Source organism: Sapajus apella, unplaced genomic scaffold (genome assembly GCF_009761245.1).
Source record: "Sapajus apella isolate SASKATOON/1434 unplaced genomic scaffold, GSC_monkey_1.0 scaffold6, whole genome shotgun sequence".
Classification (NCBI taxonomy): domain Eukaryota; kingdom Metazoa; phylum Chordata; class Mammalia; order Primates; family Cebidae; genus Sapajus; species Sapajus apella.
Window position 1 is genome coordinate 40,195,135 of NW_022436946.1, and position 24,252 is coordinate 40,219,386.

At 40.8% G+C, this 24,252-nt stretch overlaps 1 protein-coding gene across 3 annotated transcripts in view; it reads left to right on the top strand.

Annotated features, from left to right (window-relative positions):
- AK9 (adenylate kinase 9) overlaps positions 1-22,262 on the top strand; it is a 190,039-nt gene extending 167,777 nt beyond the window's left edge. For 2 of the 3 annotated variants that reach the window (XM_032275052.1, XM_032275053.1), the window contains exons 29-34: positions 1,365-1,578; positions 6,288-6,489; positions 8,859-9,005; positions 9,109-9,329; positions 15,406-15,602; positions 16,663-16,974. In XM_032275052.1, coding sequence (XP_032130943.1) covers positions 1,365-1,578; positions 6,288-6,489; positions 8,859-9,005; positions 9,109-9,329; positions 15,406-15,602; positions 16,663-16,860 — 1,179 coding nt within the window. In that variant the 3' untranslated portion in view covers positions 16,861-16,974. Of the gene's footprint in view, positions 1-1,364; positions 1,579-6,287; positions 6,490-8,858; positions 9,006-9,108; positions 9,330-15,405; positions 15,603-16,662; positions 16,975-17,069; positions 17,169-19,226; positions 19,330-20,977; positions 21,093-21,546 lie in introns of those variants that run through there. The other variant, XM_032275055.1, reaches the window with a different exon arrangement.
- The last annotated feature ends 1,990 nt before the right edge of the window (positions 22,263-24,252 follow it).

Consider the following 24,252-nt stretch of genomic DNA (forward strand, 5'->3'; position numbering starts at 1 on the left):
TTATTTTTTTGAGGTATGTCTTTTTTTTTAAATGAAAAACACGGGATAATTTCAAAAATTATAAGTATTGTTTAGTAGTCTCATCTAGCTATAAAAATACTTAGGAATTTAAAATGGAATCATTAAACTTTCAGCTTTTCTTTTATCACCAACTGTATAACATAGAGCACACACCTCCACCTCCCCGAGTTTCTCCTTATTTCTAGCATTTACTCCCATCCATGAACTTCACTCTAGCCCAAGAATTGTAGTGTTGACGCTACCATTGATCTGCAACAACTGTCCTGAGGTAGCTCTCAGGGAGGAGCAATATTACCATACTGTTTCATACCTACTATGTCAAGTCCAGAGATAGCTGATGCTTGCCCATCTGATGCTATAAAGTTATTCAAACCTAGCATTGATCAATTGCTCAGTCTTCATCATCACCAGTGTGAAGCTGTGGGACCACTCCTTCAATTTCATTCCTATTCACACTGCCTTTTATGAGTATTTTTCCCTTTCATGACAACTCTTAATATTTATGTGAGTGGAATTTCAACTGTACAAAAATATGGAAGAGACTCCAGTGGGATTTGCCCTACCAGTGTACCCCTAAAAGATAATCCAAGAACCCAATTGTATTAGTTATCTCTGGCTGCCATAACAAAATACTACTAGGTAGCTTAAACAACAGAAATTATTTTCTCACAGTTCTAAAGGCTAAAAGTTCAAGATGCCAGCAGGGTTGGTTTTTCTGACAAGGCAAGGCCTCTCTCCTTTGCTTGCAGTTGGCTGCCTTCAAACTGTGTTCTCACATGGCCTTTTCTATGTGCCCACCCTGATGTCTCCTCCTTCTCTTGTAAGAACACCAGGCCTACTAGATTCAGGTTCCATCCTTCTGACCTCATTTAACCTTAATTATCTCCTTTATTAAAGGCCCTGTCTTCAAATACAGTCACTTTGGGTACTAGGGCTTCAAACAGAAATTGAGGATGTAAGGGAGAGACAATTCAATCCATAATGTCACCTTAGTAATGGACCTCTTTGTGGGGATAAATTTGCCTGTGAATAAATGCAAACAACCTTAGACTCTTTGACAAACACATTCAGTATGCACTAAACACACTATAGAGGAAGTAGATGGACTATAATTGTCATAAAATGAAAGCCAGTTAAGAACTATTACATTGATTACATATGGGTGTAAAATAATGTGTACTTTTCCACAATTGTTTAATATTAATCTTTTATTATAATTCATTTTCTTATTCTGTAAGGAAATTTTTTTTCTTACGTTACAAATTGTTTTTTTCAAATGTATTTCAGAGCAGTGCTGTATAAATTCAAACTAACTTTCAAATTCAACTATGTATATGTTGCAGCTAAGTGAAGGAGAAACAATCAAGCCCGTTGAAAATGCAGAGAATCCAATTTATCCCGTAATCCATCGTCAGTATATTTATTTTTTGTCTAGTAAAGAAACAAAAGACAAATTTATGAAGAACCCAATCAAATATATCCGCCAACCCAAACCTAGACCTACTGTGCCCATTAGGATTATAATTGTGGGGCCTCCAAAATCTGGGAAAACTACAGGTAAGTGTGTGTTTGCCTTTGTTTTTCTCAAGCATAAAATAATCTGCTTGTAAGTGTAATAGGTTCATTACCCAATGCACATGGCAGGTCAATTCACCAAGACACTGGGTTGCAGCAGAAAAAGACATTTAATCATAGGGCAGCTGAGCAAGAAGACAGGAGGAAATCTCAAATCTCCCTGAGGAATTTGGGGCCAGGTTTTTTAAGAGTTTTGGAGTAGGCTGAATTGAAGTGCAAAAATCATTGATTGGTTGAAGAATGCAGGGTGAAGTCACGGGACAGGGAGATGAAGAAACTGAATTCTCCTACTGTTTCGGTTCCTCTGTGGGGGTCTTTAAACTGGTTGGTGTCAGCTATTCTGCTGGCATTTAGGTTCTGCTTAAGCAGTTCTTTAACAAAAGCCTTATTATTCTAACATCAGAGATCCTATCTCTCTTAAAAAGTCTTGTGAGTCTAACATAAGAAATCCTACTTACAGGAATGATGGAGATGCCAGTGGTCAGTAACTAGTCTATGTGACTTTCAGTTACAAAGAAGTGTGTCAAAGGGTAGCCTGATTCAGGCTTATTATAACTATATTTCTGTCCAGAATTCTTGTTAATCCTGTGAGGATGACTTCACCCTGAAAACCAGTGCCACTTCTTCAGAAAACCAACTATCAAGATTGACTCAAAAAGAAATATAAAACCTAAATAGACCAATAACCATTGAAGAGAAGGCATTTGAAAATATAACCCAACTCTGAAATGGCCCAGAATCAAATTGTTTTAGACAAAAACTATAGTAAATGTTCAAAGAATTAAAAACTCAAGAGATAATGCCTGTATTTTTATAAGGTCTCCCATAGCAAGGGGACAGAGAGTCAGTTTCCCAAGTTATTTTTATTTTCTTTTTTATTAAGTCATATGGTTCATACAGTCAAAAAGGCATATAGGATACAAATCCATTTTTTAATTAACATGACCCTAATATCAAAATCTAACCAAGATAATACAAGAAATTACAAAGTGATGTTCATAATTATAGTCAAATATCCTAAGTAAAGTATACAAGTATATGAAAATATTTTATAACTAGTCAGAATGGCTCATGCCTGTAAACCCAGCACTTTGGGAGGCCAAGGTGAGAGGATTACTTGAACCCAGGAGTTCAGGACCAGCCTGGGCAACATAGTGGGACCTCATCTCTATAAAAAAATCAAAACATTAGCTGGGCATGGTGGCACATGCCTGTAGTCCCAACTACTCTGGAGGCTGAGGTGGGAGGATCACTTGAGTTCAGGAAATTGAGGTTACAGTGAGCCATGATTGTGCCACTGTACTCCAGCCTAGGCAACAGAGTGAGATTCTGTCTCAAAACAAATAATAATAATACATTAATTATCTTAATCATGTCTGGAAAGGCATTCGATAAACTGGATTTCTGTAATGTTTTGTGTAACTTTGCACTTTAAGGCATACAGTCCAAAATCTGGTTGGTTGTAGTATTTCAAGATGACATAACAATAAGAAGAGTGAATGGTCACAATGGGAACGGAATGGAAAGGACAGATACAAGATATATTTCCAAGGAAAACAATAAGTCTTAATGACTGACTGAATAGAGAATGAAGAAGAGAGATAAGGTCAAAGATTAATTTGTCACCAGGAATAATAAAAAGGAGTTTTATATTCCAGCTCTTCAGATGAAAAGTTTATTTTGGCTTTATAAAGTTCTTAACATGACAAAAGAGTCTATAATTGTTAGAGGAAAGGGGTCTAGAGTCAGATCCCAAGAAAGCGTTCTTGGGTCTCGCACAAGAAAGAATTCAAGGTGAGTCCATAGAGTACAGTGAAAGCAAGTTTATTAGGAAAGTGAAGGAATGGCTACTCTGTAGACAGAGCAGTCCCAAGGGCTGCTGGTTGTCTATTTTTATGGTTATTTCTTGATAATATGCTAAACAAGGGGTGGATTATGCATGCCTCCCCTTTTTAGGCCACACAGAGTAACTCCTGATGTTGCCATGGCCCTTGTAAACTGTCATGGTACTGGCGAGAATGTTGCCACGAGGACAACCAGAGGTCACTCTCATGGCCATCTTGGTTTTGGTGGATTTTGGCCGCCTTCTTTACTGCAAACTGTTTCATCAGCGAAGTCCAAAATGACCTGTATCTTGTGCTGACCTTTTATCTCATCCTGAGACTTAGAATGCCTTAACTGTCTGAGCATGTGGCGCAGTAGGTCTCAGCCTTATTTACCCAGCCCATACTCAAGATGGAGTTGCTCTGGTTTGCATACCTCTGACATGGTCATACCCTAAATGTTCACAAAGATAACAATATTTTCCGAGGACAGCAGAACATTGACATGCAATGGTGAAAATGTAGACTATCTGATATCTCAGATGTTTCCTAAGACAGCAGAACATTACATGCACAGGTGAAAATGTAAACTGATATCTCATTTTTTGTTAAAATGGTGGTTGATTTTTAAACAAGGTATCAAATTTGGGAGTTTAATTATGGTTAGAACTTTTTAAAAAAATAGATCTGGTTCCAGCATTTGTGCAAAGCTGAGGTTACATGCTCTGTGGCTCTCACAGGAACTTCTTTGTTGGGTGGTCCTGACGGTGGTCTCTGGTCAGTTAATCACTGTCCTCAGGGGATGAGATGGGTTCTGAGTATCCTCCACCCTCTGCTATCTCTACAGTATTCAGGCAAGGAATATACACATAACAGAGCACACCCACATGTACTAGCTACTGGAAGCCATTTACCTGTCTGTGGTCTCACTTAGGAGAAGTCAATATGAGTCTTTCTTCAGCCAATGGCAACATCTATGTAACCTTGGACAAATCAGTTCCCCTCATCTATAAAATTGGAATTTCAGTATCCATTCCACCTACCTGATGAAATAGTTAAAAATACCAAATAAAAATTACAGAAGAAAAATTCTTCATAGGCTATAAGTCACTATTAAAATGTCAAGTGTGCCATTATACATTTTAAAAATTATTTTCTAGAGGATTAACTGAGATCTAACCATATGGGCATGCTATGCTGATTGCAGCATGGAGTCCGTAATAGACAGACAGGGGAATGATACAGTTCGGTAAAACGGGGCTGTTAGATTGTTACTTGGGGCATATCATCAGGTATTAAGAGTACAGATAAGATGACCTGCAAAGCTCTTAAAAATTTTGCCACCTCATGCAGAAGAAAGAAAACCCTTAAAATTGGTTTGTTAAGGAAAAAAAAACAAAAACAGACTTGGCTCATTAACCAGATCTATCAGCCACATACCTGAAGGACTGATAATGACTGACCTTTGACAGTTATAAATTCCATAAAATATGGCAATTTTAATTTTTGAAATTTAACTGAGAAATGTGAAAATTAGCTTGCTGTTGATATCATTAGCCAGAGTCTAAAACTAAGATTAACTGATAAATTTATGAAATGAAATAAATTTAGAGTTTTGTTTTTTTCACTACCTATTGGGTACTATTGTTATGGGATCTTTGGGTTGGATCTTTTCTGGCTGGAAACTTCTGTGGCTGTGGCAGCTTTGCCCAAATTCTTGTCCTGCATCCAGGAAGAATGAGGTAGGCAGACAAGTGAAGGGTGAACAAGACAAAGATGAATTGAGTGTTACAGCAGCTCCGAGGAGACCCACAGTGGGTGGCTCCTCTATGTAGGCAAGTCATCCATCCGGTGTTTAGTTCTCAGCAGAAAGGAGGCCCTGGAGAGGGTGGCTCCTCTCTGCAACTGGTTGTTCTGTCATTTCCAGCTATCAGCAGAGACGGTACTCCTCTCTGCAGCTGGTCATCCTGTCATCTCTCTGCCCTCTTCATCCTCTGTTCATCTCATCCTCTGCCCTGCTCTGGCTGAGCCCAGGACTTTTACAGACCTCAGAGGGGAGAAAGTACCTGCTGGGTGGCCCTGGGTAGACCTAGAAGAGGTACCACAAGTCCCCACTCCTGTCTATGGACTGGCAGCCTGGTCCCCAGCCTTCAGGCCCTCCCTGGCCTGAAGGTGAGGCCCTACTGGGGACCTACCCCCTTCTGCCCAGGAATCAATCTGCCACCCACTGCCATTTATGGCTCCTGGGGCTCAGCCCTAGCCCCTGCTCAGAGATGGGAGTAGGGCCAGCAGCAGAGAGAGGCCAGGCAGCAGGAACAGAGATATCCCTGAGCTTGCAGAGGGTGGGGAGGTTCCCGGGACCCCAAGGATCCAGGCTGCAGAGATGCAGAGATGCCTGGGTCCTGTGCCTGGGAGAACTCCCCAAGCTGCACCCAGGGAGCTCCCACCCTGCCAACTCAAAAGGGGCATGGTTTCTGCTTGTCCCCAGCTCCTGCCTACTCCACAGAGCGGGAGGCCCAGAGCTGCAGCTATGGATCAGGCGGCTGCAGCTGCACCCAAGAGGAAAGATCCTACCTGTTTCTGGCTGCCTTAAAAGCCCAGAGAGGCTGGGACCCACAGCCGCAGTTTGGGTGACTGTAGCCTGCCCAGGAGGGCGGGACTCCTGCCTGCTCCATAGAGCAGGAGGCCTGGGTGTGCAGCCTGGTTTGGGCAGCTGCAGCCACTGCCATCACTATGTTTACTACTTGGGGGACAGGATCATTAGAAACCCAAACCTCATCATCATGCAATATACCCATGTAACAAAGCTGCACATGTTCCCCCGAATCTGAAAAATTTAATCAAATTGAAAAGTTTTATGTTTTTCAGTTGCAAAAAAAATTACAAGTGAATATGGCCTAAAGTGTATATCAATAGGAGAAGCTTTGCGTTCTGTACTGAAAAATCACCCGGAAACAGAGCTGGCACTTATGTTAAATTGGCATCTTCATAAAGGAATGACAGCACCTGATGAACTGGCTATTCAGGCTTTAGAACTTTCTCTGATGGAAGGTGTGTGCAGTACTGCAGGGTAAGTGAATGCGGTCAGAGGATGGGACAGAAGGAGTTACATCTTTCAAGAAACTGCTCGCTAGTGATTTAAAACACTTACATAGGGCTTAAAGCTCTTGTAAAGGGTGTAATCTGCTTTTCTCAAACTCTGGGCACCTATATGGTTACATATTTGAATTTTCTGTCAAGCGAAAACTTGGCTTGAATATTCACATGCCAGATTAGCAGGCAGACCCCTTCACTCTCTCCAGCAACCCCTGAGTTGTCTAAAAGCCTTAGACTTTCACAAAGGAGGCTGATGTGACTTCCACATTCCAGGAGTGCTTCTCATTGCCCCATGAAATGATGGAGAAGTGGCCCTCCCTCATCCCCCATGTGCTAGTCTAATGGAGATGGTCTATGTCTGGCCCAGCTCTCTGCACAGGTAGCTGTGCCTCATCCCTAACACTGCATTTGGACAAGAAAGTTATACACTTGAGCTGTCTCTTCAGTTTACACTTCTCTCCTCACCTTTGTTCCTCCAGCATAGCCACGAGCCACATGCAATAGTAAAAGCCCTCCCCATGAAACCTGAGGCCCTGGTCTTGAGCACAGGTCACTGATCTAGAACCCCCTGATGTACTCAAGGTTTTCTATTCGGAGCCTCCTTGCCCTTCCTTGTCTGTGACCCCATAATTATGTTATTGAACAGTTCTCCTGAGTTCAGTTATTGGGGAGCAGCTTCTGAGGTGTCAGACTTCATCCCCAGAAAAGGCCCCAGGACGTACCCAAATTGAGTTACCTCCTCCTTGGTGTTCAGCTTTGCATAGAAAAGGCCTCAGTGAGGCAATTGTGGTTGAGTCAAAAAGATTTCATTTCACATTAATACCAGGACAATCACAGTTCATTCACCCTGAATTTCCCTAATCCTGAGGGTCACTCAAGTGACTCTTCACAGGATAAAGAAGTTGAGCTAATCTTGATTAAATAAACAACAATGGCACCCTCATACATGCTCTATGAAGCCAGCCTAGCCAACAATCCCTCTGCTGTGGAATTGGAGGCCAGTGCCTGGAGACTCGGCTGTTATCAAAGAAAAACTCCAGCCAAATTAAATTTAAAGGAGTTTAATTAAGCAATGAATAATTTGCAAATTGGGCAGCCCCCAGAATCACAGCAGATTCACAGAGATTCCAGCACAGCCACATGGTGGAAGAAGATTTATAGACAAAAAAGGGAAATGGTGTACAGAAATTGGCAGTGAGATACAGAAACAACTGGATTGGTTACAGGTTGATGTTTGCCTTATTTGCACATAGTTAGAACACTTAGCATTCTATGACTGGTTGAAGTATGGCCGCTGAGATCGGCCAGGACTCAGTTACTGTTACAGGTGCATACTCCTAAGTTAGGTTTTTAATCTTGTCTGGCTACTAAGCTAAGTTATGGTTCATCTATAAGAACTCAAATATAGAAGTACAGCCATATTTAGTTTGCTTTAACAGCCAGAAAGCACTGAGGAAGGGCATCCTGTGACTTAGGCCAAACCAAGCTTACTATGACCATCAGCCAGCATGCCCAGCTTACCCCCACCTCACCGGAGTTTCCTGACCTTAGGGAACACTCCTCCTAGAAGCTATAAACAGCCTTTTTTTCCCCTCCTCTCAGTTTGATAGTGACAATCTCATTATCTCAATCTCTTGAGCTAGTTTAAATTCTCCTTGTCATTTCTGCTCAGAGGCATGCATCATGGGTCCCGATGGAATGATTCCCACCCAAATAATATAGGGCCACTTTCCCCAACTCCCCTGCAGCTGCGCTCCCAGCCTCCTCACAGAGCATTTACTACAAAAAGCAAGCTTAGAACACACTTTTTTTCCATATCGGCTTATCTCTTACTAAAATATTACTTCTTGAGCATCTAATATGTACCAGGCCCTACTCTAGTTGCTTTACATACCTGATCTCCAATCTTTAAAACAACTCTAAGAGCTAAATATAATTTCCTCTCAGAAAGTTCAAACCAGGTTTTAAATCTAAAGTTATCTGCCTCTAAAGCCTATACCCTTTCATGTTTAGATTAATAGCACCAATTGAACACAATGTTCAAGGTACTGTGAGTATTTTCTCTCAAATTCTGCCAAAATCCATCTTCAGCAAGCTGAGTGTAGAAATCCAGAGCTCTCTCCCACCCCCACCTTCGGAACTGTGTTTAGATGTGTCCTGCCCACCTCATGGCTCTTGGCCTGACTGAGATTAAAGATGCAGAAATGAAGAAGGCAAAGCATGAGGAAGATAAATTGAGTAACGTAAAGAAAAGCATGGGGCTACTAATAAAGAGAAGACAGAAAGGAAGTACGAGAGAAAAAGAAATGTGGAATTTTTTATTTTCATGTTTTTCCTTGTTAGTGTTGTCATTGATGGATATCCTGTAACTAAACATCAAATGAATCTTTTGGAAGCCAGGTCAATCATTCCCATGGTCATCTTTGAATTGAGTGTGCCTTCCAAGGAGATTTTCAAAAGATTGCTCCTAGAAAAAGGAAATGAACAAAGGTAACGTACACGATGAAGACAACAAAAAAGGAATAAACTTTAATAATGCACAGGGGAAAGTATTTTTTAATAGATTTTTCCATTCCTTCTGTTTCTCTATTAGGTTGCCTTATCCATTGCACAATAGTGCACAAATTATAGCTGTCAGGAATGTAAAGTACCACAAAAATATTGGTGAGATTAGGCAATATTATCAAGAACAGCATCAGAACTGGTATGTGATTGATGGATTTCACAGCAAATGGTGGGTATGGAATGAAGTTGTTAAGAATGTTCAGATGGTGAATAAATACATGCAGATATACCTGGAAAGAATAAAAGCAGGTAAGAAAACATTTTTTAAAGTAGAATAAAATATTAAAGTGTAAACATGCCTGACTCATGTAACTCATGTTAGTAAAATTCATTCCATTTGAACACGAGTCAGGCATGACTTAATCAATATTTTATATGTATAGCATTATCCAATTATTGTGATGCTATGGTCTGAATATTGGTATCATCCAAAATTCATATGCTAAAACCGAATCCCTAGTGTAATAGTATTAAGAGGTAGGGACTTTAGGAAGTGGTTAGGTCATGAGGACTTGCCCTCAATAATGTGACTAGTACCCTTATAGAAGAGGTTTGAGGGAGTCTGCTTGTCCCTTCCACGTGAGAATACAGCAAGAGAGCACCATCTATGAGGAACAGTGCCTCACCAGACACCAAATTTTCTGGTACTTTGATTCTGGATTTCCCAGTCTCCAAAACTGTGAGCACTAAATCCCTGTTGTTTGTTAATTACCCAGTCTGTAGCATTTGGTTATAGCAGCCAAAATAGACTATGACACGTGGGCATGTTTGCGCTAATAAATGACTGCTGCTACCCAAGCTATCATTTATTGAATACCTGTGTGAATCTAGGACATAAAAATAATGCATGATCTCTCACTAAAAGGGTGTATAGTATTTGACATAGTAAGAAGCTATTTTTCAGAATGTGTGGACTAGTTATATGGGGCCATGATTGCAAAGTGACATTAGGCAAAATTTTATTTAGGAATCTAGAATTAAAATTATTTTTACTATTTACACTATTATAGTATGATGCAAATGTTGAGTCCATAAGAAAACTAAACTTGCACATTAAAATGTTTTTATAGAGATTGGGGGGGGGGGTGCGGTCTCACTTTGTTTCCCAGGCTGGTCTCAAACTACTGGCTTCAAGTGAGCCTCGCACCTCAGCCTCCCAGCTGTCTTCATGCCTATAAACTCAGCTGAGTTTATAGGTGCGAGCCACCACGCCCAGCAGCATCCTTCATTTTATCCAGAAACTCTAATCAGGAGATACCACCTGTGGACAAGTCAGGACGGTCAAATTGGGCAGAGGGGAGAAACTAACCTGCAGGATGGCAGGAGCAGAAGCCCTCAGTAGATCCTGGGGAACCACTGGTGTTGGGATGGACCTTCAAAATGTCCCCAAAGTGAGGGGAGGGTCCAGGCTTTGTATCCTCTCCACCCCCACATTGGCCTGTCGTTGACCTCAGGCCATCCCGGGAGGGAGTATAACTTATATAAACCATGACAAAGGGGCAATTTCCAGTCTGGCTGTGAGCCATCAGCGCCATGATGCCCAGCAGCTGTGGGATGAGTGTGTCAGCCCTGCAGAGGGAACTGAAGATCCACTACATGATTCCAGTGCCTGCCTCTGCCACAGTTTCATCTCAGTGAAGTTGGCCTGTTCTCTCCTGCTTCGCTGCCCACCTGATCATCTAGCTTGTACCTGATTGTTTGAATTTCGTTTTGATTTGTTCATGCTCTGCTTCTTTTGTATACTGTTCAAGTGATCCTCCCCTACCAGGAGGCCGAGGTTTACTCTGATCAATGAGATGGTAGAAGGCTGGGGATAGAGGATTAAAGAGGTTTCTTCTGCCACATTCCAGAAGAGGGTACATAGACATTGCCAGGTGTCATCAAGAGTATCCCAATAATTAGAAAAAGAGACATTTGGGTGTCTTTTGAGACTTGAAGTCATATGATCCTAAATTAACCTGTCAGGATTGGTGAGATTCAGTACATGTAAGCTAAAGAGCAACCTAGGAATAGATAGTATTAGAATACTATAGCACCACATAGTATATTTTATATGATAATACTATATACCTTAATAATGCTATATATTATTGTACCATAGTACTAAATATTATAGTACCACTATAGTATCATAGTAGTATAATATTCTTTGTAGAAAATCAATATTGGGGCTTCTTAGCCTTTTCATCTGTGTCATAAGCAACAGACAGAATAGTGTATTTGTCATCTATTGTTGTGTAACAAATTAGTCCAAAACTTAGCAACTGAAAATAACACACACGCACACATACAGAGTTTCTGTGGGTCAGAAATCTGGACACACTTTAGCTGGGTAGTCTCTTACAAGGCTACAGTTAAGGTGTCAGACAGGACTATGGTCTTTTCTGAAGGCTTAACTGGGAAAGAGCCCACTGCCATGCTCACGAGCGTGATGTCGGTAAGATTCTGTTCCTTGAGTGTTACTGGACTGAGGACCTCAGTTCCTTGCTGGCTGCTATTGGCCAGAGGCCACCCTCGGTTCCTTGCCATGTGAACCTCTCCAAAATGGCAGCTTTCTTTATCAAGTGAACAACAAGAAAAGGCAAGAAAGAGTGTCCATCCTTTGTAATTGTTTTACTTAGGGGTGCTGTAACAAACTGCCACAAACTGTGTGGCTTAAACAACAAAAATGTATTGTCTCACAGTTTTGGTGACTAGAAGTCCAAAATCAAGGTGTTAGCAGGGCCATGCTCTGTCTGAAGGTTCTAGGGGAGGACCTATTCCATGCCTTTCTCTTAATTTCCAGTGTTGCCAGCAATCCTCAGCATTCCTGGGCTTATAGACGCATCACTCCAGTCTCTACCTCTGTCATCACATGGCATTCTCTATGTTTGTGTCTTTGTGTCTTCACATGTCATTCTCATTTCCATGTCTGTCTGTATGTATTTCTCTAACCCTATTTCCGAATAAGGTCATATTCATAGGTATTGGGGGCACTCCAACATATCTTTTTGGGAAACATAATTCAGGCTATAATGGTAAACTAATCTTGGAAGTGACATCCCCTCACTTTTGCTATATTCTGTTTATTAGAAGCAGGTTACTCAGTCCACTCCACATATGGGGGAGGAGATTACACAAAGACATGAACATCATAAGGCAGGGATCAAGAATACCACTAGAGCCACATAAGATTAGCCCACGCTGTGGCTTCCAGTGATACACACGACATGATGATATGGTGATGGAATTCACAATCAGATTTATGTTCAGATTAATCAGGCAGTTGGGAATGTTAAATAACAATAATTTTATGTGGTAAGGTATGGTAAGGTTCAAAGTCACTTTGTTTTAAGGCCAATAATGCTCCTTCTGTTAACTCTGTGCAAGAGGCACAAAGACATTCAGGAGATCCCACGCAGCTGGCTCTCAGCTCTTCAGAGAAGACCAGAACCTAATGATAAAGGTCGGGATTCATTAATGGCTGATGTCCTTTCTTCTGGGACTCAGAAGTCAAGCTGGGGTTTCTTTTTTTTTCTTTTTTTTTTTTTTTTTTTTTTGAGATGAAATCTCACTCTGTTGCCCAGGCTGGAGTGCAGTGGTGTAATCTCAGCTCACTGCAACCTCTACTCCTGGGTTCAAGCAATCCTCTTGCCTCAGCTTCCCAAATAGCTGGGATTACAGGCATGTGCCACCACACCTGGCCAATTTTTGTGTTTTTAGTAGAGACGGCGTTTCACCATGTTGGCCAGGATGGTCTCCTGACCTCATGATCCACCCGCCCCGGCCTCCTAAAGTGCTAGAATTACAGGCATGAGCCACAAGTTGGGGTTTCTAATTGACCTCTGTTGACTCTGATAAGTCTTTGATGCTACCATTTGGAAAATACTGTCACTTTATCAGTTTGTGTCCTAAAGACCTTGTTGGGAGTAGTGCTGATGCCACACTGATAATTCTTTGCTTTCAAGAGATGAATGGAGGATGAGAGCCAATAAGCCAATGGTTTTAAAGGTCTGCCTTATTGAAGGAGTGCGATTGCTTAAAGGAATGCCAGTTAACAAAGATTCCTTCATTTTGTGTATGTTCCTTTCCCCCTCCCCGACTCCCTGTTTGAAAGCAAAATTGTGGAGAGATTGCATAATGGAAATCTCTTTGGGCATAGTTTCCCAACCATCTCCTTTTCGGGGTTACATCTGGCCTTTTGAAGAGATGGAAATGGTAGTTGGCATCAGGGAACATCATCTCCCGGATCCCCACAGCCTCCATCCCCATAGAGGTAGGCAGATCAGTGAGGCAGTCAGTCATGTGACATGACACAGTTCCACACCTCTGGCCTGAGATTCCAAAATCCAAAAACCTCTAAAAATCTCAAGTTTATTTACAAATCATTTGAGGGCAAAACTTGACATGAGCTGACATATGTCTATTTACAGTCTTTTTATGAAATCCCATAAGTGGGAAAGGGTCATCCTATTTGGTTGAGGAAATTTCATCTTATAGATTACAGGGTGCTGCTCCAGTCTCTGTGAGAATGTGATGTACCTCTCCCCTCCCCTCCACTCCCCTCCCATCCCCTTTTCAAGACAGGGTCTCACTCTTGCCCAGGCTGGAGTGCAGTGGCTTAATGCAGCCTCCACCTCTCGAGCTCAAGAGATCCTCCCACTTCAGCCTCTCAAGGAGCTGGGACTACAGGCATGTGCCACCACAATAGGCTAATTTTTGTAGTCTTTGTAGAGACAGGCATGTGCCACCACAATAGGATAAATTTTGTAGTCTTTGTAGTCTTTGCCCAAACTGGTCTTGAACTCCTGGGCTCAAGCAATCCATCCGCCTCAGCCTCCCAAAGTGCTGCAATTATGGGCGTGAGCCCCCACATATGGCTGAGTACAATGTATTTCTAAAATCTAAAACATTCTGAATTATCCAACATATCTGGCCCCAAGTGTTTAAGATGAGGGATTACAGTTCTGTAACAGTATATTTAGATAGATCATTTCTATCCTAACAAAAAACACCATGATTTATGCTTCATAATTTTATAGTTAATTTGGGTCCTTCCTAGGCATAATCTTTAAAAAAAATGTAAAACTTTTCTGTGGTAAAAGGATAGCTAATAAAATATCCTGGCTATAATAAGTCCACTCATAATAATTAAAATGTATTTAAAAGTAATTGTATTTTCTATAACATCTCATATTTCTTTCAAGTCCCCATTCCAGTGGAGTATTAGAGAGAAAAACTCTCTTTTGTTATGTGTATACTTACATTTTTGTTCTAGGTAAGCATAGAGAGAAAACTCTTAATCTTATTCATTAAAGGAACCTGGGCACTTTCTTTTTAAAATCTACTCTTTAAAGCCAATCACTTTTGGATAAATGTTTGTTTCCTTCTCTTGGATGGCATCTGGGCACAGGGAGAAGTTTGTGTGAGTAACAACATGTCAACAAACTATATGGCCTTCCTGAAATCTAGTCCATAGGTTTTTTAATGTAGCAGATTTATAAATGTGTGGGTATGCACACGCGTATAAATTTTGTGTGTGTATCATATATGTAGCCTATAATGGCTAAGAACTAAAACAGCCAAAACATTCATCAATAGATAAATGGTTGAATAAACTACATGTATGTTTATACAGTGGAATATTATGCATCAGTTAAAAAGAATTAGGTAAATTGGCCAGGTACAGTGGCTCACACCTGTAATCCCAACACTGTGGGAGGCTGAGGCGGGCGGATCATCTGAAGCCAGGAGTTCAAGACCAGCCTGGCCAGCATGGCAAAACTCCATCTCTACAAAAAGTACAAAAAATTAGCCAGCTGTGAACATACCTGTAATCCTAGCTACTTGGGAGTCTGAGGCACAAGAATCACTTGAACCTGGGAGGTGGAGGTTGCAGTGAGCCAAGATCGCACCACTGCACTCCAACCTGGGCAACAAAGCAAGACTCCGTCTTAAGGAAAAAAAAAAGAATTAGGTAAATTGTATAAACTTATAAGAAAAGATTTCAAAGACCATAACTGACTGATAAAAGCAAGTTGCAGAATAATGTTTATAGTATAGTAGCACAAGCATACTACATGCAAAAAAAAGTACATATGTGGATATATACAAAAAAGACTGCAAAAGATACAAATCCAACAGTGATGATTACCTTTCAGATTAAGTATTGGATTGACGTGATGGAGATGTGAATAGTAACTTTTACTTTTTACTCTATTGTTTGGAATTTTATAATGTGTATGTATTTGCAGAGTGCTGTATAATTAAAATTATTTTAATTTAAAAATCATTGTGTTTTCTATGGAAAATGTATATATAATAATAGTTAATATGTTAATAATAGGAAAAGCTGCCTGCATTGACAAGTTATGTATCACACCTCAAGAGCTGCTTTCTCGCCTGGGAGAATTTGGACAGTTCTGTCCTGTCAGCCTGGCAGAATCCCAGGAATTATTTGATTGCTCTGCAGCTGACTCCTTGGAATTTGCAGCAGAGTTCAGAGGGCACTACTATAAAATGAGTTCTCAGGAAAAACTGAATGTAAGTTTGTCTCTAACTCCAAATATTTACTAAGGAAAGAAAATGTCTTATATTTGAATTCATCAGTAGGAAGGGATACGTGCCCAGAAGCATGGGACTGGGGGCCCCATTACTGGAACCTGTGACTCTGAGACCAGTGAGGCAACTCAGAGGTGAGCTCCAAAACTGCATCCAGGACATATTTTGAAACATTGTAGGAGTCCAGGGTCAACGATGGGCTGTTGGCCTGGGCCAGCCTAACAGGCGGGGAGAGCCAACAGTGAGCCCCATCAGTGGAAGAGATGCTGAACACCAAGGGCTCAACCCACAGGGGATCCAGGGGATTCAGCTCCCAGGGTTGCCAAAGGGAATCAGAGTCACTAGAAATGAAGCAAGAGCTGATATATGCCTCTTGCACTTTATTTTTTTTTCTATCACTAGAACTCTTTATATACCTTATATTTCTGCTTAGTGGAATAGAATATGGAATTCTTCTCATAATGTCCATAATTTGATGATTTTAAAAGATTTATAGTTGAAAACAATGAAAACAAATCAGATGCCTCTGAGCATTTTATTTCCTTGGAGAATTAGAATTGTTGTCTCTTTATTATGAGATATTTATTTCTTCCTGCTTACTTAATGGTAATCATAGAATTTTTAAAACTGGAAGTGACATTAAAGGCCATGTATCTGGTCCACCCCCTCCATTTTACAGAGCGATTCCTGAAGCTGGAGAAGTTAACTCACCTGCCAAAGGCACCCAACTGGTTACACAGCAGGACAGGAAGGCGGGCTGGCAGGGGCCTGCTTCCTCCAGTGCCTGTCGTATAGCAGGAGCACAAGTATTTTTTGTAGGAATGAATGAATGAGCAACTGAGATGAGGATAAACCTTGGATGTGATCACTTGGGAATATTCCTATAGGGAATTTCCAGTCAGAGAAGAGGTTCTCACAGTTTGAGGAACAGCAGAATGCTGCTACTGAAAATGGGGAGGGTGCAGGAGAGCCTCAGTGGCCTTCTGATTGCCATAGCGTTCCTGGTTTAAATCATCTTGCTCCTGAAATTCTTTTTTAATAGAAATTCTTGGAGAACCCAGAATTGTACGTGCCTCCCTTAGCACCTCATCCGCTTCCATCTGCTGACATGATCCCCAAAAGGCTGACTCTGTCAGAGCTGAAGAGTCGATTCCCTAAGTGTGCAGAGCTCCAGGGATACTGTCCAGTGACCTATCAGGAGGGAAAACAAAGGCAAGTCCTGGCCTTCGTGGAAGTATAGAATGATATTGCTACTCCAAATAAGTGGGTCATTCAACAATCTTAACATTTTGGTCAAAAGGTCGCTCTTATTTAATTGGAAAAATATTCTTTTTCTTCCTTGAGGTACATAGGTAGAAAGATAAAATACTTTTGAAATTTTATTTTTACAATGCTGCACATTAATTATCCAGTAGAGGTTATGTTTTGTTTTGTTTTTTGGTCTTCCAGATATGAAGCCCTAGTACCTGGTAGCATTAACTGTGCTTTAGAATATCGTAATCGTATATATATTTGTGAGAATAAAGAAAAACTCCAGAAATTTTTGAGGTGAGACTATTCACTAAATCATGGATATTTACTGAAAATTTTCTGTGTTGCATGCAACATTCTGGGAACTGGGGAGGGGGGTGTGTGTGTATGTGTATGTGTCTGTTCCAGGGACTGGTCCCTTACCCAAAGCCATCCAGGGTAAGATGGACTTTGAGTGCCTAATAATTACAGAATGGGATGGCTTTTAGGGTGGAGAAATGCCTGGATTCAGACCAAAGAATCAGAATCAAATTTTCTCTGGAGTCAGACTGCTACTAAAGTGTGGATCATGGGTTGGAGGCAAGACTACCAGGTCTAACTGAATTCTGTGTTGGTGTAAGATTAGGATAAGGAGTGGGAATTGGCAAGTTGAAGGGAAAGAGGGACATGTTCCAAGCAGAGGGACCAACAACAAACCTGGCCTAGGGTCTTCCTGAGCTGCAGGAACTTCAGCATAGCTGGATGCGATGTGGAGAGGGGACCAAGTGAAGGCAAGGCTGGAGGTGGGGGCAGGGTCAGAGTTCAGAAGGTCAAGTAAGACCACCATGAAGCATTTGCGGTTTCATGGACTCACATGATATACATGGTTTGTGTCCTCATAGTGATCCTGAAGGCAATCTGAGCACATTGACTGATTTTAAGTGAGGTCAGTGTAAGAATCAAATTTGCTCTGGAGTCAGACCACTCCTAAAGTGTAGATCATGGGTTGGAGGCAGAACTACCAGTGATGAGGCTGCTGGAATGATCTTGTCTGAAATACGATGGCATGTTTGAGGTCACCACAGTTATGTGGGGAAGGCAGCGGGCTTGGAACCACGGCCTGAGAAACACCGATGCAGGAATGCCAGAAGAGCTTATGAGGGAGACTGAGAAAGACGAACTACAGAGACATGAAGGGAGAGCTGGGATGAAGAGGGTTGAGGGAGGAGAGGGGAGGGATGGTGTGGCAACAGGTTCGAATCCTGCTCAGAGATCAAGCAAGATGAGGGTTGAAAAGCATTTGAGATTTTGGGTATAGCAGGTCATTGGTAATCTTGCCAAGAATGGTTTTGTCCAGTGACATGAGAGGAAGTCAACTACAGAGCTCCAAGGAGCAGATGAGAGCTGTGGAAACTGGGATCTTGCCTGTAATCCAGAGGTTACAAGCAAACACAGATACCGACAGCAGCCGGGAGGCAAGGGACGCAGGCAAGCAGGCTGGGTGTGAAGACACAGGAGTTGGAGGCCTGCTGCACGCTGGACTGCACACGGCTGGCTGAAGGGACCAGCAGCTGACCATCTCCTGCTGGAATAATCTGGAAAGCACATTGCTGTTTAAATTGTTCAGATTCCTAAACATCCACGTTTGATTCAAATTTAAAAATAAAATACATGTGCATCAAATCCCATCTGCAGATAAAATTTGTGTGGCACCTTGCAATCTCTAGTGAAGCCACTGTTTGAAGAAGTTTAATTGTAAAAAGAGAACAGATGTTCATTTCTGGAAGGCATATAGGATTTAAGGAGTAAAGGTGGTTTTTCTTTTTTTTTTTAAATGGGGAATTATAAAGATGCTTAAATGCATGTGCATGGGAAGGACCCAATAAAGAAGGAAGTGGCAAAGATGCCAGGGCAGGGAGCCAGCAGCTGCTGTAGTAAGATGCCTGAAGAGAGGGTGTGGTGGGACCAAGGGGCCTGGTCTCAGATGGGAGGCATCTCCTCCACAGGAAGAGAACATGTGGGTGGCTCTGCTTGTGGTGGGCTGAGGAAGTCCCATCCCGATGGCTTCTCTAAGTATAGCATGGAATCTGCCTGGGGCGAGGGGGCATTTGGGAGAGTCAGAAGTTTGAAGAAAATAAAGTTTTATATAATTACTGTGAAAAAGGAGAAAACTGAGAGTAGGTGAGTAGGACTGGGTACCCAGTTGACGTGAGTAGCTGTGCACTTCATGGAGCCCCAGCCTTCCCCCTTGTATCATTTTCTCCAGGGCAGAAAAACAAGTAGTGAACTTTATCTTCTGATAGTCTCTTGTCTAATCCTATCTATACACGCTGAGTATAACTGTGAGCATCCATCTAATAAATTTTGTGTTCTTAGGTCGCCACTGAAATACTGGGAACAGAAGCTTCCATACAAGCTTCCTCCGTTAAGGGAACCGATACTTCTTACTAGTCTTCCTTTGCCTGGATATTTGGAACAGGTTCTTTTACTTAATTTTCTGTCATATATATTAGAAGAATACAAATGATTTCTTCTTTTTAACACTAATTCTCATTTTGGGAACAATCGAATTTAAGGCAGAGTTTTCTGATTTTAAGCTGCAAATTCACTCAGCCTATTTTGTTTATGTGTAGTGTTTAAAATAAAATGTATGAAAATCCCCTGCTTCCATAGCTAATTCTGAAATATCTGCACCAAAGTAAAGAGAAAGTAGATCATCACAAAATTGTTTCCATTTGAATTATATAGATGTAGTTTGGTTCTTACTTTTGAATTTCAGTGTCTGTGAAACTTTTTCATAATTTGGAATGTGCAGATTCAGTCTGGGAGAGGGTTGTTCACTCACTACTCCAAAGAGTGGAGCTGCAGTGACCCAACCAAACCAAAAAGCCCATATTTTGCCCCACATCCAGATAAAGTTAGTTTTATTTATTCTTATTTATTTATCCTATTCAAGTTATGTTTTATTTATCCAAGTATGATTTTTAAGAATAGCAAAACTTAGCAGCAGCCAACAACTATCTTTACTATTTTATTTTTACTATTTTTAAAGTTTTTTAAAAAAAATATACTTTATTGCACTTTAGGTTCTGGGGTACATATGCAAAACATGCAGGATTGTTGCATAGGTATATACATGGCAATGTGGTTTGCTTCCTCCATCCCCTCGTCACCTATATCTGGCATTTCTCCCCATGTTATCCCTCCCCAACTTCCCTACCCCCTGCTGTCCCTCCCCTATTCCCCCACAACAGACCCCAGTGTGTGATGCTCCCCTCCCTGTGTCCATGTGTTCTCATTGTTCAACACCTGCCTATGAGTGAGAACATGTGGTATTTATTTTTCTGTTCTTGTGTTAGTTTGCTGAGAATGATGGTTTCCAGATTTATCCATGTCCCTACAAAGGACACAAACTCATCATTTTTTATGGCTTCATAGTATTCCATGGTGTATATGTACCTATTTTTAAAACTTTTTAAAATTCTACAAAATAAATGCCTAGGGCACAATTTCAAACCTTTGTCAGTAGTTCTCAACCACTTTGATTTTTTCAACTTGCCTATAAGGTTAGCCTTCAGTCTGGTTTAACATCAAAATGCCAGATGAAGCCCACCCAGAGAGGAGTATTCTCATGAAGGCCAAATTTTATCAGGAGGGCCTCTTATTACCTTCTGGGCTCTGGAATCTTACCAGTACTGACTACTGTGGTCTCTGGAATTCCTTGTTAGGTGGCCATGGGTCCTCAGAGTGGGAGGCAGTCTGGCCATTTCTGAGAATGGAAGCAGATGCGGGCCAAGATAACGCAAAGCCCAGGGTCCCCTTTTTTCATCTCTTTTTGTTATAAAAAATGTCAAACATATAAAAATAGAGAGAACTGTGTAATGAAGCCCATACGCCTATTCATCGCCCAGCTGGCACTAAGCCAGTTTGTAATTTTCATTTTCCTAATCAAACATATTTTTATTTCTTTGCTGTTGGCTAACTGGTCATCTAACCATATTTATAAGCCCTATCCCCACTCCAGGAGGCTATTTGAGGCAAATAAATAATATTTGCCTCTTTATTGGGACTAAGAAAAGAAACCAAACTCAAGTATATACATAATTTGAATTGTCCCCTCCCTGCAGGGTATTGCAACTTCTCTAATAAAAGCAATGAATTCAGCAGGATGTTTAAAGCCCAAGTTCCCCTTCTTAAGTATAAGGAGATCTGCACTACTCTATATAGCACTTCATCTAAAAGGTATGTCTTTTTTAACGATTTACTACTCAGAATGAATTTAACATTAATGGTAGTATAAGTGATGAATAGGATTGTTAAACTGAGTTGCCTTCTTTGTTAGAGAGAGTGGGGTGTGTGTGTGTGGGTGTGTGTGTGTGTGTGTGTGTGTGTGTGTGTGTTAGTAGCAAATACAATACAGGGCAAATATTTTAAATATCAAAGTTAAATTTCTAGTTTTCAAAGTAAGGACTATGAGTAATATAGTGAGCTCTCAATAATCCGTGCCATAAAGAAGGGTGAAAACAGGCAGTTATGACCTAAAACAGAATACTCTCCAGATTTTATTTGGGATTTGGATATCTTCTCAACCATAACTATGTACCTAACTGAAATACACATCCAGGTTGCCTTCTCTTTCATTTAATGACTCACTACCTAGCAGAAATTATTCACAGTTCTGTGAAATTTTCTACAGCATTTAATCCCAAAGGTTCTGAATATACAAGAAAAAAGTATAAGAAGAAGATGGAGCAGTTTATGGAAAGATGTGAACTCATAACATACCTGGGTGTCAAGATGACCAGAAAATACAAGGAACCTCAGTTCAGAGCCATTGACTTTGATCATAAGTTACAGACCTTTCTCTCTCTCAAAAATATAGACCCAATTAATGGGTAATTTACTTAGGTGACAGCAACCTGAATCTCAAGAGTTATCTGAAGGTGACAGAGGGAAACTGATAGAAGTTTGAAAATCTGGGCCTCTTAGAAGTACTTTTGCCACCTGAGCAACATACCATGGCTAGCAGACTTCACATCAACTCAAAGGTCTGCCAGCCAGTAAGGAGCATGCTTATATAAACATAAGTTTTAATACAATTTTAAAATGTGTTGCTCTTTGCCTGAACTTTGATGATTTAACAAAATAGACATTCCATTTAAAATTCCATATAGAAAATTTAAGTAACTCATTTAGTAAATATATTATTTTCCTTTTTAAGATTTTCAGTAGAAAAGCCAGTGTCTGTTAAAATTACTCATTAAATGTTAGAAAGCTTTAAGAAACACAATTAACATTGTTATAAATGAAACCAAAATATGGGTTATACATTTTACATAAGAAATTGTTTGTGGACTTTGTAAACATAAGATACCATCATTTTCCCAAAAAAATAAATGGATTTTGCAACAACTAGCTCGCTGCCTCTTTTCTTTTTCTTAAGTATTCATTGCAGCATGCTTTATACCTCATTTTATAATTAGAAATTACCTGGAATTTTAAGAAGGATGAAAGAAATCTAGAGTCATATGATGTTTATCAAATATGATGTTTATCAAAAAGTATATGCTAGAGGAAAACTTACTAAATTGAATTTAATGAGATTTTTAAAATAAGATCAATTTTCAGCAGCAATATAAAAAGATCTAGAATGTGAAACAGCAAGATTGACTCTTTAAAAATAAAAAATATGACCATTAGCTGTGCAATCTTGGGTAAATTTCTCTGAGCCTTCATTTCTTAATGTCTACAACAGATGGTTTAGCTCTTTGATCCCTATAAATTCAGTAATGTTACTTAAAAACTAGAAGCCAAGAAGTAAAAAAAAAAAAAAAAAACAAAACCTAGAAGCCTTTTTTATGTATCTTTTCATTATATATTTTATAATAAAATGATTTTTTTTTTTTTGAGACGGAGTTTCGCTCTTGTTACCCAGGCTGGAGTGCAATGGCGCGATCTCGGCTCACCGCAACCTCCGCCTCCTGGGTTCAGGCAATTCTCCTGCCTCAGCCTCCTGAGCAGCTGGGATTACAAGCACACGCCACCATGCCCAGCTAATTTTTTGTATTTTTAGTAGAGATGGGGTTTCACCATGTTGACCAGGATGGTCTCGATCTCTTGACCTCGTGATCCACCCGCCTCGGCCTCCCAAAATGCTGGGATTACAGGCGTGAGACATCGCGCCCGGCCTAATAAAATGATTTTTAAACAAAAGTTAGAAGCCTATTGCCAAAGTTAGGATAAACCTCAAAAGCCTTTACTTCTTCAGGAGACTGGGAGTTGCCAATAGCTACCAAGTTTTGCTGGCAACTTAAGCCCCTCCCCATTTTTGTTCCTTGCCCATTTCTATTAATGCCTGTAATTTACCATCTTTCTATCACCAACTGCAATCTACTGGCTTTTTCATTCTTAACAAGATATAAATGTTCTTAGGTCTTTTCAGCCTATGGGTGTTATGAGTTTGCTTTAGCAGTTAAACCCAAACTTTACTGCTTCTGTGTCCCTGCCTTTATGAAGGGCAGCAGTCCCTGCAAGATACCACCAAGTGTTTCTTGGGGTCTCCAGGGTGTGTCCCATGTGGTCCCACTGCACATCCTCTGGGGATGAAGTTCTTTAGTATGGCTTCACCCTGAGAACTCTACAAGCCCAAAGATGCTGCCTTCTAAGCTCTAACATCTCATGCATCATTGTTCTGGAGCTGCTGAATTCTGCACAAAACTAGGGCAAATGGCCTTTCTCTTCCCTTAGTAAAAAGGAGCTCTGTCCCTGAGCTGAGCTGGCAACAAAAAACCATGTGATTCTCCCTTTTCACCTCTCTCTCCATAGAGTCCCTTCCTCTGAACAAATCTATACAGCAGAGTGTAGCAGGTAGTAGCAGTGGGAAAGAAGTGAGGAGTCAAATTTCCTAGGGTAGCCTCTAGCACTGGACATTCCAGGCCCCTACCACTTACATGCAACTACAGTTAGCTACACTTGGGACCTTATTTAGAATAACTACTGGCACAGCTACCATTTCCCGGCTGTTTTCTATGTGGCCAGAGAGAGTGTGCTAGTGGCTTTTTATGCATTATCTCATTCTTACACATGAGAAGAGCTTCCTATCCAAGATCACATAAGTTGTATCCAGATTCAGACCCTGATCTGCGTAACTACAGAGTCTTGCTCTTACCCTTCCCACTTTCTGCATTGTAAGCACATCTTGGAAACCACCATCACAGTGTCATTGTTCTTTAGTGTCAGTAGTGTCCTTCGTGTGTGTCTGTGTGTGTGAGTGTACTTTGGAGTACAAGAAAAATACAGACAACACTTGGGAAAGTCTTCTTGTTGGAGCCTGAGAACCACTCCCCCTCCAGGTCCATATGGCACTCACACCCACCTATCATGTTTGCTTTCCTTCTCAGGG